The sequence below is a fragment of the Rhododendron vialii genome, chromosome 4a (genome assembly GCF_030253575.1).
Source record: "Rhododendron vialii isolate Sample 1 chromosome 4a, ASM3025357v1".
NCBI lineage: Eukaryota > Viridiplantae > Streptophyta > Magnoliopsida > Ericales > Ericaceae > Rhododendron > Rhododendron vialii.
Genome location: NC_080560.1, coordinates 12,606,117 through 12,627,977, shown reverse-complemented (window position 1 = coordinate 12,627,977; position 21,861 = coordinate 12,606,117). Strand labels below are relative to the sequence as shown.

General features: G+C 40.3%; 1 protein-coding gene and 1 pseudogene across 3 annotated transcripts; one reads left to right on the top strand and one right to left on the bottom strand.

The window, feature by feature from the left end:
- The first annotated feature begins 5,294 nt into the window (after positions 1 to 5,294).
- On the top strand, positions 5,295 to 7,330 carry LOC131324385 (protein NRT1/ PTR FAMILY 1.1-like; annotated as a pseudogene).
- A 366-nt stretch (positions 7,331 to 7,696) lies between these two features.
- Positions 7,697 to 17,910, bottom strand: LOC131324384 (gamma aminobutyrate transaminase 3, chloroplastic). 3 transcript variants are annotated; one of them, XM_058356329.1, is made up of 19 exons: positions 17,601 to 17,839; positions 16,000 to 16,070; positions 15,773 to 15,857; positions 15,061 to 15,133; positions 12,550 to 12,647; positions 12,371 to 12,463; positions 11,866 to 11,939; positions 11,739 to 11,777; positions 11,525 to 11,613; positions 11,369 to 11,445; positions 11,198 to 11,272; positions 10,251 to 10,298; positions 10,061 to 10,144; positions 9,897 to 9,984; positions 9,707 to 9,785; positions 9,244 to 9,334; positions 9,069 to 9,147; positions 8,787 to 8,902; positions 7,697 to 7,973 (listed from the first exon to the last, which is right to left on the bottom strand). In XM_058356329.1, the coding sequence occupies exons 1-19, from the start codon at positions 17,655 to 17,657 to the stop codon at positions 7,899 to 7,901; spliced, it is 1,491 nt and encodes a 496-aa protein (XP_058212312.1). In that variant the 5' UTR covers positions 17,658 to 17,839; the 3' UTR covers positions 7,697 to 7,898. The 3 variants fall into 3 exon arrangements, with proteins under 3 accessions (XP_058212312.1, XP_058212311.1, XP_058212310.1); XM_058356328.1 differs by having other exon boundaries at positions 16,000 to 16,094; positions 17,601 to 17,806; XM_058356327.1 differs by having other exon boundaries at positions 7,697 to 8,902; positions 16,000 to 16,094; positions 17,599 to 17,910.
- Positions 17,911 to 21,861: the final 3,951 nt, after the last annotated feature.

The following is a 21,861-nucleotide window of genomic DNA, read 5'->3' as shown; positions in this document are numbered from 1 at the left end:
ATCGCTGGTGAAGGCACTTACATACTAGAAGACATGACTGGAAAAGTCCTTACCAACCCCTGGAATGCACAGAATTTAAAGAAGGCATACATGTAATGAAAAATTCCAACAGTGCGCCTCATGTTCGGCCACTAACTATCCTGCTTTTTATCTTAAGCTTTTTTATTTCAGAATTGGCTTCGGCCACAGCAATGTCAATTTCTTTATTATTGGCTTCGGCCAACATCTTTTTCATTCAACTTGTATTTCACGTTTCTCAAGTAAAAGAAGTATCTTGTTTGACAATCGATGTCTTCTTCAAATTTTTACTTGTCTTCCTCACTATAAAACCATACTCGGCATCACTCTACCAATCCCAAACGTTGACTTCGGTCACACCCACAAATGGCTATTACGCCCCTACTTCAGCCACCATAACCGCCCAAAGAAGCAAAAATCAGGACATATGGTCTACCAAGCCTAAGACTCACATCACCTATGTAAATTGGGCTTCGGTTCAGCTTGGCAAGACAACAAGGTCGGCCAATGCACGGTTACACTCACAGGCTCGGTGAGCAACCACCCACAAAAATGCAACATTTCAAGAACCTTATACATTGACAAGGGGTTGACAACATTGGCCGAGCCCTAATTTCACGTAAAGGGCTCCTATTTAACTTAAAGGTGATCCATCGGCTTTCCACCAAGTCTATTTCCAACTCCATACTTTGGTCCAGGCTCAGCAATTTCTCCACTATAAAAAAAACCAATTCCAACATTGGCCTATATTTCAAATATTTTGCCGAACCTAGACCAAAGTGGGGGCTATTCTATCTACCATCCAAACAAAGCAAGCCTTTTTAAAAATTAAAAGGCATGCGAAAAATCATTCGAAATTCGGCAAAACTAACACATTACAAACATAAGAAGTCAAAGTCATTCATTCAAAAGAAAAACATTCTTGAGAACTGAAAGATACTGCCAAATACATCATTTGGCATCAACCAGCCAAGCAAAAATTACAAGTCCAAAGTTCAAAAACAAAAAACAAAAGCAGAGTGTAAATCAGCCCCTTAAACTTGAGCAACATCCTCAGCAGCTTCAGTTCTTGTAGCATCAGCTCCAACCTCGGCATTTTTGTCAACATTCAGAGGCTCCTGATCACCACCTCCAATCACCTTCTCAGTACCTTCATCAACCATTTCGTCCCCAACTTCACCTGCAGCCTGTCTAGTGGCCCCATCCTCACCCTCATCACCAGAAACATCCTCAATATCATCATCACTCTCGGGAAATTCTTCAGGAGAGAGGGGTGCGCACTCCTCATCTGTGTACGACAAGACAAGCTCGGGAACAACAGCTGGAGGAATAGTCTTGTACAAATTCGAGCTGGACTCCAACTGTAGAACACTGGCAGCCGCAGCTACGCCATCCTTATACCCTTTCCTATATGCAACGGGCACCCGCTTCCCAACCTCCTCGTTCACCATCTTACAAGCATCACTAATATATTCGGCATCGGCTCGGTCAAAACCGGCCTGATAAGCCTTCTCATCAACTTCTTTCATCTTCCTCTTGTCCCTCCTCAGTACTTTCCCAAGCTCACGCTCGGCCTTCTTTACTCTCTCCTCAAACTCCACCTTTTCCTTTTCAAGCTCGGCCGCACGAGCTTTAGCTACCTTCAAGCTTGACTTCAAAGACTTCACTTTATCTCGCTCGGTCTTGAGGTCGTCATGATAACGGGACCTCTCTGCAGAAACCAGCTCGGCCTTATTCGAAGCCCTGAGTAAAGCTTGCCCAGCCTGAGAATCAAAACGTGATATACATAAGAAGGTCGAAACCAACAAACAGATTCGAGAGTGAGCTTAAACAAGTACGGTAAAAAAGGGAAATAATCATGTTCGGACAAACCTGAACGAGGTAAGCGCTTGTATGTACCAAGCTCCGCTGAAGATCCTCAGGAACCTTCTGCATGTCACGCGGAAGAGCCAGTCCTTGGAGCATTGCCACGGCCAATCCCGGCTCCATTTTCACCGAGTCTTCTACGTTAACGACCCTGCCTTCGGCCAGAGCGTAAGAGGGAGCAAACTCCGGAATAGCGACTAGCCCAGCCGAACCCACTGACTTCTCGACCGCCCTCGAACCGCCTGCGGCCGAAGATTTGGTCTTATCTTTATCACTCAGATACAGAGTCGACGGCTTAGATGGGAAAAAATCATGAGTGATTTTTTGTCTTTTCTCAGCGGGCTCAACCACATCTGACTCTTTCTGCCGAACCGCAGCGCCGTCTCTGATGTTGACACGAACGACGTTCCTTCTTCCCATTTGACTAGCAAACTCGGGTACGAGTGTTTGAAGGGGAATGTTAACGCTTGAATGCTCGGACTGCTGACTTTCCTGGAGCCAAAATTCTGCTGGCTTCCTAAACGTAGGAAATTTCACTCTCGGTTCCTTCTGCTTCTTGTCCGCTCCCTTCCTCTGATGTCCCTCTGTCGTTGAAGATCCACCCTTCTTGGAAATTCCTCCCCTTTTGCTCGGCCCACCAACCTCCTCCCTCCTTTTGAGTTTACCTCTGTAAGATGGGTCGTAACCAAGCAGCGTCGGCGCATCTCTGACAGCTTGAGAAAGCAAAACCTCTATGTGCTTTTCAATAGCCAAAGACTGCTGAGTTTTTGTTATAGACCGGTGATCTACAATAAAACAAAGGTAACCAATGTTATTTAAAAAGGGGAGGATACAAGAGCAAAAAGGTTCGGCAGAGAATCGAATAGAAGGAGCTCTACCTCGGGAATCTTTTATCTTCGGCACAGCGTGTCGACGGTTAGATTGGTCGCCAAACTCATAATTGCCGTTTACTTCAACATAAAAATTTGCCCATTTATCAGTATCGGGCAGACCATCCACAAGGGGCGTCTTGCCCCAACAAGTAGATAAGTATCGACGCTCGGTTTGGCCATGCCTAGACATTATGTACGTATGAAAGAGGTCGGCCACGGTAAACTCAAGGTTATGGAGCTCTTTCAGTGCAATCACCGTCATTACGATCCTATAGCTATTGATCGCAAAATAGTGGGGGACTAGGCTGAACCGAGCCAAAAGCTCCCTCAGAAATGGATGGAGTGGAAACCGAAGTCCAGCCTCACAGATTGCCATCAGAGGGACCGTAATATGCTCGGGATGGTGTTCCCTCTTATCCCGAATACGGTTGCTGGCAACCTGGCTGATGACAACGTCGTCAGGGATATTATAGTCTCGGCAGAATCTCTCATACTCATCGGGTTCTCCGCTGAAGAAATCGGCATGGGGACAAACCTGACCCCTCTCGTACTGGTCGGTGACCTCTCTATCCTCTGAAGGCACTTCGCCTTCACCAGATCTAATTGAGGAAGTGGCTTCGGCTTGGGAATTAAATCTCGACTTGGCCTCAGCCCCTGGCCGGGGCTCGGCTTCAGAATGCGTTGACGATGTAAACGAAATTTCTGGGTCGGTGTTGAACCCATCACCATCGTACTCATAGACGCGTTCGGCGTTTGAGTCACCAGTGTCAGATGACATGTTCGAGGCAATTGAAGAGATTTGGCGTCGGCTCCTGCGCCTATCCAAATACTCTCGGATGACTAAGTGTCCGGAGCCGTTTCCCGAGCTTTCAGAGTTGGAAGAGATGACAATGATTGGGTGAGCCAGACCTAACAAAACAAAGGAAAGAATGATGAAGAACCTCATCGTCGGCCAGATGGCAAGGATCTCACTTCTCTCGGCTAACCTACTAGGCCCACCCCATATCCCACCAAGACTCAAGCTCGGGAAAACATAAGTAAACAAATCCATCGGGCTCGGCAGACACCATCGTCGGCCAAGCCCCCCAGCATTGAAACTGGGGCTCGGAAGAACAGGTTGAAGCTGAAGATGAACAGACGGTTAATCCCCAGCAACGTACTGTTCACACAGAGCAAAAGGCCTCAAAGAAAGCCAAAGAACAAAGAGAAATAAAGCATAAAATTACAAGAAATGAAGAGAAGCCAGGATCGAATGCATACCTGGGGATTTTTTGCAGATTCAGCAATGGATCAATGAAGAATCGAGGCTGAAAGGTGAAGGCAAGGAAACGGGAGCTTTGGCTATGGAGTTCTAGAGAGAGAGAGAGAGAGTTCGTAACCTTTCTCTCTCCTCTCTTCATCCTTTATATAGGCGTAGGGTTTGGGGATTCGAAATTCCCGCCCATCTCTACACCGCCGAACCAAGGGCCAATCAATTCTAGACACGTGGCAATAATGGGACAGCCTTGCAGAGCTTCACACGTGCCATTCGTCCTCCCATCAGCCGTACCCAACCAGAGGGGGACACCTGGCGCACTCCCGTTGAGGCTTATCTGTGGCGGTTGATGAAAAACAAACGAAGCTCGGCCAAAACCCCACTCTGCTGTTGACTCCATTCAGCAAAAGGCAGGTTCGGCCAAAGCTCAAACATCATTCTCCACCACGCGCTCGGCGACGGCGGAGATTGAGGGGCTATTGTAGCGGACCGAACGCAACCGCCTGTAACCGGTCGCCACTACCGTGTCTGAACTGGGGCTCGGCTACTGGCCAAGACTCATCCATGGGGAAAATTCTTATTTAGAGCTCTAGCAACACATGTGGTTCAGGCTCGGCCACCGTCAGTGGAGAACACTGTCAGCATGTTCCTCACACATGTCACCCGTCAGGCTCGGCCGTGTACCGGGTTCGGCCAAGAACGGGGCTCGATCAGGTACGGAGCTCGGCCACCCGCTAGGTCACGTGGCCCTTCACGTGACAGAAACGATTATGCTAGAAGATAATGATGAGCGCACATGGAAGGTGCCAGCTCACGCCAAAACGGTTATCGGATCTATTCTGTGAGGTCACAATGACGCCATCTGGCTCGTGCAAGGCACACGATGATACTTGGAGAGCAAGTCGGGGAGACTCTATAAATACTAAAGGATGATTACTTTGAGAGGTACACATTACGCTATCTCAAAACCCTAATTTCTCACTTGATTCTCTGCATATTCTCATCCTCTCGCCGAAGGACCTTGCCGGGCAACCCCGGCCAGATCTTAGTCGTGCGTTCACTGTGCAGGATTAGGGGAGAAGACTAGAAAACCCACGAACCAACGAAGGAGGATTGCAGGTCGACAAATCACGGGCCTCACAAATATAATTCATCGAATTGATTCTATCTACTAATCTCCAACCAAGTGTGTGTTTTTTTAACTTTACTTCAGGCAAATGGTTGATGTAACAAAGTGTATAGAAATCCAAGTCTACAATCAACTTGCACATAAAACTTAGACACGCGTATTCCGCAAGCAACCTGTACCCGAGTCCATGTAACATACTAAGTTATCTTTGACCCCCAAATTCTGGTTCCCTCAGTCTGAGCTTGTTTGATTGTTTTGTTTGTTGTCTCTTAGGGAACGACGATGCTTTGGTTAACAGCTATAATTCCACAGATGAAACCAGCAACTTGTGACGAGATCACCTTTGTTCAATGTGACTCCCCATCGTTCACCCAGTATACTGTGTTGTTTGCCTCTTTCGGTCTCATTGCCATTGGAGAGGGATGTATAAGACCTTGCTCTATGGCATTAGGTTTGGACCAGTTGGACAACAAAGAAAACCCCAACAACCAAAGGGTTCTGGAAAGCTACATCAACTGGTACAACGCTTCAACTACGTTCACAGCCGTTGTTGCCATGACTGCTATTGTGTACATTCAAGACCATTTGGGCTGGCAAGTTGGTTTTGCGGTCCCTGCTTTCCTCATGGTTTTCTCAGCTCTAGTGTTCTTTACGGGCTCTTTTTCGTATATCAAAGTTAAAGCTGGCAAGAGTTTGTTGGTTGGATTTGTTCAGGTTCTAGTAGTTGCATTCAAACACCAGAACGTCAGTCTCCCTCCCAGTCTTTGTGATGATCGCTACCGCAGGCCGATGAAGCAAAGCTCCTTGCACCTACCGGAAACTTAAGGTATCATTGTGATTCTCACCTTTGCCACATTGATCTTTTGCTAATGAATTTTGTCACAACTACAATCCTTGATGCTCCATAACATCAGACATTTCGTCCCGCTACATGTTTGTTCTTTGATGATTCCTAGCACTTAACTTCCTTACGATTTTCTGACTGAAGAGAAGATTGGCTGTTGATTTCTAATACGCATTCTTGACTCCGTGTAGATGTTTGAACAAAGCTTGTGTTATTACGGATTGAGAGAGTGATTTAAACCCAGACAGAGCAACATCGGATCCGTGGAAACCTGTGCACGGTGGAACAAGTTGAATCGCTCAAGGCCTTTCTCAGAGTCAAACCCGTGTGGTCCACCGGCATCATGGTCCAAGTGAGCGTAACCCAAAACTCGTTCGCCACGCTGCAAGCCAAGACCATGGACAGACACATCGCCTCGGATTTCCAAATCCCAGCCGGATCCATCTCCGTGTTCATGGTTTTGATGCTAATGATGTTGTACGGGATCTACGAATGCATAATGGTTCCCTTAATAGCAAGATACACAGGGAAACAACGCGGCCTTAGTCCCAAAACCCGGATGGGGATTGGATTGCTAATCTCATGCATCGGAATGGCAACTTCAGCAACTCCCGAACACATAAGACAAGTGAATTCCATCGAATTCAATCCGGATAACAATCCCAACGCGGGGTTCCAAATGTCCGCTATGTGGTTAGTTCCACAGTTTGCTTTGCTTGGAGCCTTCTGGTTGATATGCACTCAGTTTTCGAAATCCATGGCTAGCATCGCAGTGGCTCTATACACTCTAGGGATGGCGGTTCGAGCTTGGTCGGGAGCCTTCTGGTTGATATAGTGGATCGTGTTACTAGTAGAGGAGGTAGAATAAGCTGGTTGTCGAGGAACCTTAACGAAGGTCACGTAGATTTCTATTACTGGCTGATCATGTTCTTGGGTGTGGTTAACTTTGTTTATTTTCTTTATCTGTTGCTCGGCTTACGGGCCGCCTTCCAAGGATGAGAGAGGATCCGATCGCGACTAATGCGTAGGTTCTGAAGGTTAGCTGGGCTTCTTTCTTTGGTTCTGATATGGTGTTCAAGTGTTGAACAATTGGTATTTCTTTATATCATTCAGAAAAGCAGAAAGCTACACCTTTCTGATTTTGAATGTATAGTCTCTGTATCTCGGCAAATTTTCGGACGTGGTTCAAGGACCATGTTTCCAACTTGGTTTTTGAATCACATCCGAAATTTGTCACAAGATACAATAGGATACCTGGATACGTATCGGATGCATAAAAAAGCCACCAAGTGCTCCGCGTGAACACTGTTTGATGGGACTTTTCATTGTTGCCTTTCATCCCTAGAATTAGCTTTAGTCGTTTACTATGAAACCGAAATCCCTAGAATTAGCTTTAGTCGTTTACTATGAAACCGAACCAATCCTGTCATGCTTAACCCTAGTTCTCATAACATAAACAAAACATTGTACAAAACACCACTAAAAGCCCATTGAGAACATTGAAAAGAACACGCGAGGGGTCGAGGGGGAGTTCGGACATACTTATCTTTTTTTCCTTTTTAGTTGGATTATTTTCATTGTTGGTGATTTTTTGTTTAGTTGGATTATTTTCATTGTTGGTGATTTTTTGTTTTACTTTTGATCACAATATGTGATTTCGAATTAGGCTCGACGAGAAATAAGAAAATTATACACATTGGCAACACTTGAAATTGTGTAGCACTAGAATTTTTCACTGCAAGTAAGAGCATGCACACCCCAGAGTAACAGTACAAGACAACAAGATTGCTTTATTAATTAACTTCATGCGTCCGTCACGACTGGAAAACCTAAAAACAGAGCATCCTTTTTACACATTGTAGCAAACATATTTTCGCCAACATCATCATTACCATCATCCACTGCTATCAGCAGCTACTTCTGCTGAGACTTGAGTTCTTGCACTCTTTCTTCAGTTGCCGCGAGTGATTTTCCATATTTGCTTATCAACTGAAAAACACAAGTGATTTCAAAAGCTTTAGCTAATTAGTACCAGGGTTTATAAACGAAAACCGAGACCGAAAGGTCCTTGGCAATGTTACATGGACTCAAAGCAAGACATAGTGTGCGGGTACTTGTCTAAGGGCCAGATTTATCCAATTTTCATCTCAAGGAACAGTTAAAATAGGTAAATTGTTAAGTATACTTCTTTCATCTTCACGATAAAATTGAACTTACAAGGTGTCCTATGGCATTTGCTACATACCATAAATGTTTTATGCGAAATTCGTGGTAAAATTGAATAGAAAATATGCTTGCCAGGTGTCCAACTTCATATATTGGAATGCAGATCCCATGCCCTTATCTCTAAGTGTCGGGCATCCGACACGAGTAATTCAAATATTTAGAAAAGTCACGAAACAAAGATCCTCAAGATACACTCTTTCTTTTGTGAAAAATAATTTGAACTCACTTCCGACTCCCTGACCCAAAAAAAGTACTCCTTAGTCCGATCCAAGGGAAAGCAAATTTTGAAGGGCAAGTGAAGCAAGTTTGTGTTTCAAAGGTGATCAAAACGATTAATGAAATGACAAAAGAGAAGTTCTGGCAGAAGCACAGCCTCCACATAAAGCACCCGAAGGTTAAAAGATCAAGCATCTATTGGGATTGAAATTGTAGGCAATTCTTCCAAAACAACAAACCAACTGCAAACATCCAACTCTAAGGATCAGATCAAGCATCTATTGGGATTGAAATTGAATTACTCAAGCATCTATCAAAACATGGGATATTTTACTTTGGTCTAAATGGAGAGTAACCTACCTCATCAACTTCATCTGGTGAGATTATAAATGGAGGAGACATCAAGATATTATCACCAGCAACACGTACTAACATCCCATTCTTCTCACACTGAGCCCCGAAATATGCCCCTATCCCTGGTTCATGCAAAATCATTTTTTTTTGTCAAAAGAAGAAAAAAATCACAAATTTCAGATGCCAGAAACATGATTCTCTACCTCGGTCCTCAACTATTCAAACATGGAAACACTGAAGATAAAGAAAAAAAAATAGACGAAAAAGAAAACCATTAATTGCACTCACCCCATTCAGAAGGAAATGGATCGTTTGGTGACTTATTATCTGTGAACTCCGTGCCCAGAATCAAGCCAGTTCCACGTATCTACAAAAAGGTGAAGGAAAAACAAAAGTACTAATGGGTGACCATATTCACTCTTTCTCCTTACCGAGGAATGAAATCTAAACGTTCCAAATATACCTCCCCAATAATGGGACTGCTGGAAAAGGCCTTTAAACCATCTTGAAATCTTGGTGAAATGCTGTTCACTTGCTCAAGAATATTTCTTTCCCTGAATAAAATCGTAACGTTAAGTACTTTTGTTACTTTTTGGTCACTGCTAATGCTCTGCGCCAAGTAAATGTCATATAGGTAGCAAGCTGTTTTGTTATAGCATGTACTAGGCCAAGCAACCTATTTGTTCAGGGATTTCACCAAGCAGCTTAATGTTAAGGCGTGGAGAGAGAGAGAGAGAGAGAGAGAGAGAGAGAGAGAGAGAGAGAGAGAGAGAGAGAGAGAGAGTTACAAACACAAAATATAGCGAAACCAAAAGTCCAGAATCATGCCCATGTGAAAACCAATGTGGTGGGTTAAAAATGAAACATCACCCTCTGATTTCAAATTGACATAATCCGATGATGAAACTGATATGCAAGGAACATACTTGTAGATCTTGAGTGCTTCCAATGCAACAGCACACGACACTGGATGCCCAGAATAAGTAAATCCATGAGAAAAGTTCCCTATTAAAAAAAAAGGAATTATAAAACGATTTTAATTAAAAAGGTTACAAAAAGCCAACAGAATTAAAGGTGAATCTAGATCTATCAAAGAAAAAAGGCTCACGAAATTACCAAGTTTGTTACTTTGGGAATGTATGACATCTGAAACTTCAGGGCTCACAAGGACAGCTCCAATAGGCATATAGCCAGAAGAAAGTGCCTGAGGATGAAAGACTAAAAATATATATTCTGCAGCAAGCAAGGTATTCCTGTATCAGACTATAGTCCTACTCTACCTTTGCAACCGACACAAGGTCCGGTTTGATGTTATATTTATCACAGCCAAACATTGTCCCAAGCCTTCCAAATGCGCAGATCACCTACAGTAAAAAAATGTGAAGAATGCAAGAGAAAGCTCTCACATTAGGGTTAAAAAAAATGAAAAAGAAATATAACAATTCAAAACATGGAAGATTTCCTGAGTACCTCATCGGCAATAAATAGAATGTCATATTTTCTCACTACAGCTTGAATCTGCATCACATATCCAGAAAATGACATCCATTAAAAAAATGGCTGAGAGGAAATCACAAGGTTCTACATAGATACATGGGGATGGTAAAAAAAAATACATAGATAAATTGGAAAAAGTTCACAGAAATGAAAAGGATGATACAATGGGTGACAAACTAAAACCAGTGAAAAAAAAAAAAAAACTAAAACCAGTGAGTTGAATAAATCAAGAAAAAACTCCGCAGCACCACCTCCGTTCTTCTACTTGAAGATCTCTGCGTCAAAGCCAGATGAAACTTTTTTATACTTTTTCATGCAGAATGGAATACAAGCAATCATGAAGCTCAAAACTTTCAATTGGACAAGGGACAGATCAAAATCAAGGTGAGACCCAGGTGTAAAATTAAGTTGTCAACTCAAATATCACAATGTCAAATTAAGTAGGTACGTATATAGAGGTCAGCAAAACAAGGTAAAAACTACTGTTTGAGACTATTCGGTTGCGAGCATATTTTACCCATGGACAGGTACTCTCATCTAGCAATTTGAATCTACAGGCATCTCCCTGTTTGATTCGAATAGTCTATTAACACTCATGCGCACAAAAGAAAAGGGTATCGTCTTTTTGGACAACTCTGATGTTCACACAAATCAGCATTGTTGAATAATAAAAGAACCTCGTCTTTGTAGACAACTTTATGTGCCAGAAACCTTGTACATATTATTGTGGACAGCCATTAGGCAAGAAACCTGGGAATTTAATGTTCTTTTTTTTCCCGACAACTTCATGTAACCGCACATATGCGTTCTTCTCCACAGTACAGAAGCAGATATCATATTTTCCCCAGTACCAAAGAAGAGAATACAGAAGTGGGCATTTTTTAAATGAGTACGAAGTGGAAATAAGCATATAAATTGACCTTCTCGAAATAAGTTGCAGGGGGAGGTATCACACCTCCTGCCCCCATTACTGGCTCTGCAATGAATGCAGCAACCTGAAAGTAGCCACCACACAATGTCACCAAACACAAATTATATTTTCTCTTTGTGAAATATTTTGCAACATAAAAGGCAAAATCAGCTTTGATTACCGTCTCTGGTCCTTCTTTGAGAATGAGATTCTCCAAATTATTAGCTAACCTTGTCGAGAATTCCTCCTCCGTCTCACCTGATACATGCATTCTTTACCCAATTATTCTTCTCTAGTCACAAAACATGACAAGTACCCTCAGAAGTTAGAAGGTTACCTGGAAGGTGGTAGCGCCAGTAGTGAGGGCAGTCGGTATGCAGCACAAATGGAGCTGGCAGATCAAATTGCTGATGGAGAGGTGGAAGGCTGTAAAAATAACTCTCTCTATCGAATCAAGGAGTTTCATGAACTTGAAGAAAAAAAAAGGGGCAGTTCCATAGAAAAGAATTTTGAGTGATCGATTATAATGCTGCTTGCAACAAGTATCATACCCAGAAAGACTGGCTGATATAAGTGTTGACCCATGGTATCTGTTGAAACCCCAAAACAACATTAACTTAGGTTGGCATTATGCCACAATAGAATGGACAAAATACCGATATTAAACAAGTGAATTACGATTTTGCTCGTGCAATAAACTTCTTCTTATTTGGCCTTCCGAGTGCATTGTTATAATACCAAACAAGCTTCACCTACAAGCAAAAAGAAAAGATGAAGTTCTGCACATGGATGCTACTTGATTAAAGTCATCTCGAATAATCTTCAGGCTGGTCGGTCTCTTATAAAGTTTGGACCTCATGTTGTTATCTAACTGTGGCTTTCGATCTGATTACTATTATCTAATGTTTATATCCCAAAGAAATGATACTCAAATGTACTTCTAGTCTTTGCACTCCATTTGGTGTCTTTTAGCTTCTCATAAAGAGAATGTGCTAAAAGTGGAGTGTGTGCAAATGTCAGCCCCTTTCAGATGGATTTACAAGCCTCCCCTCTCCCATGCCTCCCACATGTGGGGCCAAGTATGAGAGAGAAAGGTCTATGGATCCATCACATTATTCGTGGATTTAGCAGCTCCACAAACAAATAAAACAAAACAAAATCAAAACAAGCACATCCTGATGACCTGTGTGTCATTGGCTTCTGATCCACTATTCGTGAAGAAGACTTTTTCAATTTCGGTTGCAGTAAACATATCTTGAACTTCCTTCGCAAGATCCTGTGCAGTTTGGGAACAAACTAATGAGGTGAGGATGGAACATAGATCCATGTAGTACAATATCAACTAAATTTCATTAACTATACCAAAGTAGGTTTTGTAGTCCGATTCCAGAACGAGTGATAAAACGGCAACTTATTTAGCTGCGCAGTTGCAGCAGCAACAAGACGAGGTTCATTTCCCCCTGCAAGTTTTTAGAAGTACATAAGAAATGGAAACTGCAGATATAAATAAAGCAATCAAAAGAAATACTAGTTATAAGAGGGAAAAAAAAAAACCCAAACAAGAACTCTCTATTCATTTCACGCATGCAGCATCAATTAATGATCACCTTTTTTGTGCGATCAACCACTACCTTTTCGTTAACTACTACTAACCCAAATCTTCTCCTCACGAAAAGTGGTAACTTCAAAATTTTAATCTTTAAGGTTCAAATTTCCAACTTATCAGGTGACTGTTGATTACACTTGTACATAATGAAGGAAAATCGTTATTTATCCAACAAAACTGTCTTTTTTCGTTGGATAATTTTGGAAGATTCAACATCCTTAGAGCTTCAGAATAAGGGAGATAGCCAAGGGTGTTAGCCTTTTGCCAAATGGGAAGCACAGTTTGCAGAGTCGCAGAAACTCTTTTCCTATAAATGGCAATCAGTTATCCGAAGTTCAAAAAGTTTTTACACAATAAAAGACACAGGAATTAACTCTTTTCAAGAACCCAGCCCTTCCCGTCCGCCCTGGTGTGACGTATACCGCCTCATATAGTCGTATCTACAGAGCACGGCCACATGATCTCTGCAGCTCTGGATGTCGTAAACCTCACTACCAGTTGACCACCTGGCTAGAGACAACAACCTAGCCTTCTTTCTTAATTCATATCGGATGGACAGCCAATTATCCTACTATTAGTTAATGGCTAGTCTTTTAAATTTTCTCCCAGGACCATGGACCACAAAACTACGAGTCAACGAAGCTGCAACCTAGTCTTCTTTGGATATCTTTGGACTTCAGCTTGGTCAACCATAACTCGAGAATGGTTTAACCATCCTATGAGACTGGCAGTGTCCAGTCCCCCGACTTGGATATTGTCGACCATAGCTGAAGGCTCAGTGATCACTAAATTTGTTTCCCAAACAGAACTTGACCTGTGCCGTAGTCGATCAAGCTGACACAAGACTTTTCATTTGTTCTTGGCCCTTCCTTCATCCTTACTCTCTTCGTGCCATTGAAGCTCTCTCGTAGCATTTCCATGCCAATAAAGATCACTCAGCATCTCTAAGATTTTTCCATCCTTCCTCATGCCAGCGGAGCTGTTCCCATAGTCCAATAGCACTTTTAGGTCCCTTCATGGGTAGGTCCAATGTACTCCTTTTTAGTAGTGGCTTAGGTTCTACCTAAGGTTGCATATACTTGTATGAAATTACCAACCTATGCTAGCCTAGCACTACTAGAATGTGATTCAATACCCAATTAACACTTGTAAATCAAAACAAACAAAGAAACAGGAGATCCAGAAAAATTCCCAAAAGAAATAAGAAGCACACATAGACATGTTTAGATCAAAGATAGACGTGAAAATCAAGAACTCCCTATGAAGTACACAGGAATTTGTGTATAATAATACCGAAAACATTGATGTGATCCCAAAGTCTCATAGGCAAGGCACTTAACAAAATGCAAGCCTATGTATATCTTCTGAGTGCCAGATCCCTCTTTTTGTATTATGTAAAATTTACATTGGATTGTCCAACCTCCCAGAGATTTAAGGAACAAATTATGTCCTCCATTACAGTGGCGGAGCAGAGCCAACAATCAGGGCTAGTGGGAGCACCTTTTAGAAACACTTTAACCAAAAAATTTGTGAGAAGCAATGCTAGAATAATATAAAAATTTATGTGCTGCAAATATTTTTAAGAAAAAACTTATTTACTAAGAAAGTTACTTTTAGAATACGAACCAATTGTTTGAATTGTCTTAGCAGATCAAGTCGAAGAGCAATTCAATACACAAGAAATAAACTGCAACATTAGCAATCTTGCTCCAACTAGAAAGAATATCTTTCCAAATCTCCAATTCGAATTGCGTTTTAGTTTCTATCGATAAAGAGAAAGAAACATGGCTAAAGTAAATTTTTTAAATAATTGCTAAACTATAATGCTTATAGCCCATGGTTTAGCCACTTTTAAATTTTGGACATTATGCATTCGAGAGTTTCAAATCACAAGTGGTGGCTTTTTTTGCATTAGACATCTCATTTGTCCTACTTTTGAAATAAAAAGTTGAGAATGAATTAATATATTAATATACAAAATATATGAGAGTGATTAAAAATAGAATAATACATGGAAGGCAATGTGTTAGAAAAATGCAAAATAAGAAAAAAAGATTGAGTGGGCACCTGGGCCCCCACTAGGCCTAGCCTCCCTCCACCACTGCTTCATTCGCTCCATTAAGAGCTAAAGTATCATTTAGTCCCTAAGTGACCATGTTTTTTATTTTCCTCTGTTTAAGCATCACCCTCGTAAATCCAAAGGTTGCTCTTCTGTATTAAAGCAGTAATTTTGGAGACTTGATGAGGCTGGGATGGAGAATAGTTACCTAAAGGGTTGCACCATAGACCAGCAAGAGAATCAAGATACTTCTTCCCGTTTATGTCATAGACATAGGAACCCTACAAACAGTAAAGACAAATAGCTAAGTGTGCTACACCTGGCCAAAGATAAAAGCTTACAGGAAAAGTAATACAAGAGAGTACGATGCTCAAATTGAGATGGGGCATGGCCAATTGGTAAGGCAATAGGTATTGGTCCTGTTGTTAGAATGGGGAGTCAAACTGTAATTCATGTGGATTCAATTTCCTTTGGCCTTCAAAGGAAAAGAAGAAGAAGAAGAGGGTCAAAATATTGACTTTGTTCGGTTAACGTTTTAGTTTTAGTTTAGTTTTCAATCATTACCCTATTTCTTTCTCTAATCATTACCCTATTTTTCCAATTATTATTTTCTCATCTCTCTATCTCTATCTCTATCTCTCTCCAATCATTACCCCTATCTTCAATCATTACTCTATTTCTCTTTCCACCCACTACCAAAACTAAACTAAATTAAACTCCCAACCAAACAAAGCCACTACTTTTGGCCAAAGATTATGTTCACTTGCCTTCAAATGGAGGAAAAAAAGGGACCCCCACGGGAACTCCCCCGCCTATTGGGCTGCACTCCATAGTAATGGACTTGGGTTCAATTCCCTCTCACATGAAACTCTGATATCAAAAGAGAAAGAGAGGGAAGAGACCCAGGTTAAAATGTATACCTCAGACTTGTCTATTACTAAAGGATGCAAGTCGGTTGTCTGCCACCCGGCAGTAAAAGGTGCCAGCATACTATGCCCCTTAAACCTGAGAATGGAAGATAATAGTTAGTGAGATGGGTAAATGTACCCTCAAAAGCTTTTACTAAGGATTATATTGACTTCTCACTTCGCACAAACAGAGAGAGAGAGAGAGAGAGAGAGAGAGAGAGAGAGAGAGAGATGCATACCCTTTCTCATCCTTTAACTCAGTAGCTGAAACATCCTTTTGCAAAGATGCTACTGTACTATTCCATCTGGCCTGTAATGATTTTTGTACAAGTGCCTGAGAGGGGCATGCATGGTTTCAAAGTACTTAAGAGAACAATCTGATGTCCATCACAATAGACTCTTCAATGTGACGTGTGACTCTATTAAGTACAATTTGACAATTAGAATGAAAAATTATAGTCACGAGCTGCCAAATCAGATTAAACGATAATTAAATTGTGGCTCGAGTTTATGTAACAGAAATGGATTCCATACTATCACTTGTCATATGGTTTCCCTTAAGGTTCAAGTATTCAATTATTTAATCATACTTCTAAGTGAAATAAAACAATTGATACTGATCAAAGACCATATAAAAGAGCATATACAACGCCAAGGGGATTATGGAACCCCTCAGCGCCCTACCCATTCGCGGACCTAGTTTATGGGTCCAAGGGGATTATCGACCCCCTCAGCTTCTTAAGAAGCATGTATATTTACAGTACATCAGAAGTACCAGAAATCAAACAGTACTATAAAGCACCGATCCCTTGTGTATTTGGAAACTGATATACACGCTTCATTTGTGTAGTCCTCAATCATTGGGAGTATGGGCAGGGGAGGATTGGAGACAGACCTAACCATTGGTTATATATGCACAAAGTGGTTGATCTCAGAATACCACTAAAATAGTGGGCCCCTATACGTCCAAGAACTGAGGAGCAGCTAAAACAACATTTCATAGCAACCCATAAAGCATAAATGATATGGCTTCTGGGGGTATGTCTTTATCCCCGCATTACAATAATTTTGCCTCGACAATATATCTGTTTTAATATTGCCCTTATCCTTACATAAACTTGCCTTTTAAAATTTGCATCACGTTTTACATAGACACATCTTTGGCAATTAGCTTTCGTTTATTATGCATCAAGGTTCACTGGTTCAGTTGATTAACTGAAAATGGCCAATTTTCTGCCCAAACTCTATTGAACACTAGATGATCAGAAATTTGTAATCATGTCATGGTGGAAAAATCTGGACATGGGAAAATGAGGATCATTTGTTTTTTTACTGATTGCAAAAAAAAAAAGTCTTAAATAATCTAACTATAGTTTACAGTACACAATGTTTGGGCGCCCAATTGTTTGGCTCCGGTGGGGCCCACCTACGGCTACCATTCTTCCTCACCCATAAAATGTCAGCCTCGGATAAATAATTGCAGATATAACCGCAAGAGAGACGAACTTTTAAATCGCCCCTTTAATTTTCGGGAATGAGAGAAAAGATTGAAAAGTTTACGAGCCAGATGAAATGAAACTGAAATAAGCGTCAAGAATTAATCTACAGATACGGCCACCCGAAAAAAAAATCAAGAAACAAGTAGTCCATTTAGTAACATGGTCAAAGTTCCTCCATGTTTTCATAAATCTAGAGAATACGATCGTCTTCTTCAACTCGGAAAATCAGATTCGGATCCGATTACGGCCGATATAGAAACCAGTATCATCTCTCATGACATAAAAGTCTACGCGTGTGTGAAAGTAAATACAATCGATTAGGCACCAGGAAAAATTGAAACCTGAGAGGCAGCGGCGGTTCTTCTGAGAGAGGATCGGAGGAGATGATTGACGACCATCTTTCTTCTTCTTCTTCTTCTTCCTGTTGTTGTTGGGCAGTAGTAGTAACTGTGGAAAATGGTATGGCTCTCTCAGTGAGTGATGAGAGATAGAGAACTGGATGACCTTAAAAAGAGGAGAGCGTTTTGGTTTTTCCTTCCTTTTTTTTCGGACAACAAGAAGTGGGCATGACCGTGGTGGCATCACGCCCCGCCCCCGTTTCAACGCGTGGCGTTTTACGCAATCCCCTCCCTCCATTGATGACATAGTCACATAATTTTCCATCGAAAAGTCTCTGAATACATACACATCGGTACATATATCGCGTACATACGCATTTTGCACTCATTAAAAAAATGATCCGAATTATTTATTTTATTTAAAATAGTTTGTTTAAGGTTCCTGTAAAAAATAAACTTACTCCAATATTAGTAAAAATGCTTACAAAACATCTGACTCTTCTTCGTAATCCAAGCCTAACTTATGAAGAAAAGTTGGATGTTTCATACATGTCTTTGCCGATTTCAAATAGAGTTTATTTTTAGTGGCGGCCCTAAACAATCCATTTTGGACAAAACGGGTGGCTCGGATCGATTTTTTGAGACCCAAGATCAGTCAAAAGCTCGTATGTACGCGATGTATGTACCTATTTATATGTACCTCTAACAAAGTTGATTTTTCATAAAGGCATCCGCTTTTGTTCTCAATTTTTCGCTTTACGCTCCGGTTCTCATTTCTCTTACTCGCGTATTTTAATTGTTTGGGGAGTTTTTTTAGCGGCGGTTTTATGCCCTCGCGCATTTACGTGGCCGTGAGTGTTTTCTTGAACTTTACACGTGTGAGAAATTAATAATTCTAAGGCGTTACGTGGTCATAGTTTTAGATCGATCACTGAACAATAATATAATAATTCTTTTATGGAAGTTTTGCAAACCAAGTTGGTAACGTTTGTCTCGAAAACTCAACTCATTCAATGTCACGTTTTTATCCTCAATCCTCGTGAGTTAGGAAATCTCTTTGGAGTGAATTATTGAATTGGAATGACCTTTAGATGCCATTCCGGTTTCTTTTCAAACTTTTATTTTTTTAAAAAGAAAAGTAATTTTAAATTCAAATATAATAAAAATAAAAAATAATTTTTTATTTTTTTTGCACTATTTAAAAATTTTCAATGAAATCTATCAAATAAGATTTATATTGATAGAAAAATTATTTGCGTAAACACATGATTTTTAAGCTTGAAATTATCTTTCTTTTCTAAAAGTTCTTTTTTAAAGAAACCAGAACGGAGCCTTAGATATTACTACTCTTTATTAATATTCAATAGGAATAATATTTAGATATTATTCTACATAATATTACTCCTATCACATCGCATTACCTCGAAAACAATGTACAATAAATAGTAGTATGATTTTGAAAAGAAATTGATTCTTATACTCCTTTTTTAGTATTTCATAATATTTTTTTTGTCTTTAGCCACTTAAATTTACTATTTTGTCTTTTATTCAATATATTTTTTCACACATTTAAGGACAATACTGTAAATTCATATGGATAAAAACAAGAAAAGAGTGTGGATAGTAAAAAGGAGAATATGAGAATTATTTTTCTTTTAAAATAGGATCATTCATTTTACTTGAAACTGTTGTCAAATCACTTGCAAAATGAATGAAAATCAACTTATTGCATAAAAATATAGCAATAGTTGAATTTATGATTGTCAAAATCCGTACGGTCCAAAACTAGTGACTTTTTTTTTTGGAAAAATGACGGTTCAGGACGTATTTTGATAATTAATACCCGTCAAGGACATGCTAAGAATATTTATTAATGCTGAAAATATTTTTAACGGATATTAATTATCAAAACACTTCATTGACCGTCATTTTCCCTTTTTTTTTTTTTTTGATAAGCAGGAAAAAAGAAGAAGAAGGCTCCTTCCCATTCAATTTCAATGTGTTTTTCCAAATCGCATGGGAAGCTACCTCCAAATGGGCGTAGAGATGGGAATAACTGGGGTGTCTGGGGGAGGCTTTTTAGCTGAAAACAGTGCCATGCGTAATGCGTTACACGTACGCCAGGAACATTATCCCAAAAAACAATCCCGGGCAGTTTGGTCAAATGAGCACGAGAAAAAAATAAGCGTTTGTTGTTCTTCATGAATTTACACATTCGAAGTTTACGGAGGCCAAACGTTTTAAATTTTAGGAGCACTGGAGAATTTTTTTGGGTTTTTAAGTTAAAGGCTCCAAAATTAATCGAATTGCATAAAAGTCAACCCAAACATCTTGTTACATAAAAAAATAAAACATCGCATAAAAACACCATCTTTCACCCTCCTTTTATTCACTCTTGCCTGCCCGCGCTCGTTTTGAGTCTCTCTAGCCGATCAATTAATGAAGTAAGGATGAACAAAATTACTCTCAGATTGCCCGTGTCCACTTTGAAATTACAGCGTTGGTCCTCTATTCCGATCCAACCCACATGAGTATTTTGGGCAGTGATATTAAAGGCTTTATTGGTTTTAATTAAAAGCGATTCTTTTTTTTTTAAAATAAAAAGATTGTATTGATAAACGCTTAGCGACACTTATAATTGTATTAAAAACGATTCAATGAACGAGAGGGATCCACATCCAAGTAAGATTGCGTATTATAGCACATCTCTATTTTAATAATTCCAAAACTTGTCCAATTCTCATTGATTTTGTCCCTTTTTACATGCCCCGTGGGCCGCGTGTGGCTCTCTCTCTACTAGTGTCCGTGACTCTGCATGAACCCTTGGCAGTGAGAGATTATTCCCCGCACATATTTGTGTGGTACAGAGAGCCCATGGGGCACCACATGGTCATGCCCCAAGGGCATAGTATAATTTTTGCTTGGCGGCGTAGCGTTGGGAACTAGGGATAAAGATTACAACAATCCTTGATAGTTGAAATTTTTTGTACTAGAATCTTTTTGAAGATTTTACCCGTTGTCATAGATGCTGGCAAATTCTGTATGGATACAGTGGGGCAAACTAGTTCGAGCTGATCAACTCGTTTAGACAAGCTCTCAATTAGCCGAATCTGGCTTATTTACTTAATTAACGAGATTCTTTAAACAAATTGAACCTATAAAAGAGAGTTTAGCTTTTGAGAGTTAAGCTCGACTCGTTTACCATGTAAGCCTAAACCTCGAGTTCAAGTTTGACTTGAATATTAAATGATTCGAGCCACGAGGAGCTCGATTCATTTGCAGCCGGTAACAATTGAAAGGCTTTTATTGATTATAGGGATTTGTTTTTTTCAATACACCTGGTGATGGTGGGTGTTTGGAAAAAATTATTTTCACAGAATTTTAGAGCATGTCAGCGATAGCTGTGGATCCAAATTTTAGATTTTAGCTTTTGATTTTGTAACAGAATCTAAAGCTAAAGTCTAAAATTTGTATCAATAACTATCACGAACACGCCCATGAGCGAAACACGAGAGCTGGCCAGCAGTATAAAAATTTCTATGGGTAAATTAAATTAAATCCCCCTCAACATCTATTTTCACTTAATCTTCTTAAAGTTTAAAACTAAACACTTTAATCACCTTAAAAGTATACAAATCCTATATGTCAAAGATGACGTCAACAAAATATCACAATTTACACTCTTCTCCACCAATCATCAACCCACCATATATTTTTTCACCTTGACATCCGCCCATAACCTCCCTAAAACCATTACATTGAAAACCAATTCAAGTGATCACACTCTAACGGAAGCTATTCTAAGCCCAATCACCTCCTATCCTGCGATACTAATCAACTCCAACATTTTAGGTTCTTTTGTTCCCTCCTTAATCTATTCTGGTTTTGGAAAAGCACCCTTAAATGAAGAGGAAAGGGTAATTTTGTCATAAAATTTTATTTGTCGTGTCATGTTTTACTCACATCACAAGTTTCCTCCAAAATCCAATGTTTTGCTGAAGGAAGGAGTTTATTGTCATCCAATACATACTTTAAGGGCGCTAAGTGTTGAGTTTTAAACATTAGAAAGATTAAGTGAAAAGCAATCATAGTTGAGAGTAAGTCTGGGGCAATTACACCGTTCTCTTCCTCCATGTGTGACTAAAAGAGAACTCACTTCGCAATTAGAGCTACTCGACCGACCAAATAAGAGACCGTACTTGCGTCAGACCCTTGCCTAGATAGGTTTGATGAGTTTTTATATCAAAAAGAAAGCTTGCCCGGT

Excerpts from the sequence above, each read along its gene's own strand:
- LOC131324384 (XM_058356327.1), bottom strand. The coding sequence starts at position 17,904 with ATGTCATCAATGGAGGGAGGGGATTGCGTAAAACGCCACGCGTTGAAA. Across the intron at positions 15,134-15,772 it reads TAGTAATAGACAAGTCTGAG|GGTTCCTATGTCTATGACAT; the intron begins GTATACATTTTA and ends TACTGTTTGTAG. Across the intron at positions 10,299-11,197 it reads CTGCAACTTATTTCGAGAAG|ATTCAAGCTGTAGTGAGAAA; the intron begins GTCAATTTATAT and ends TATGTGATGCAG.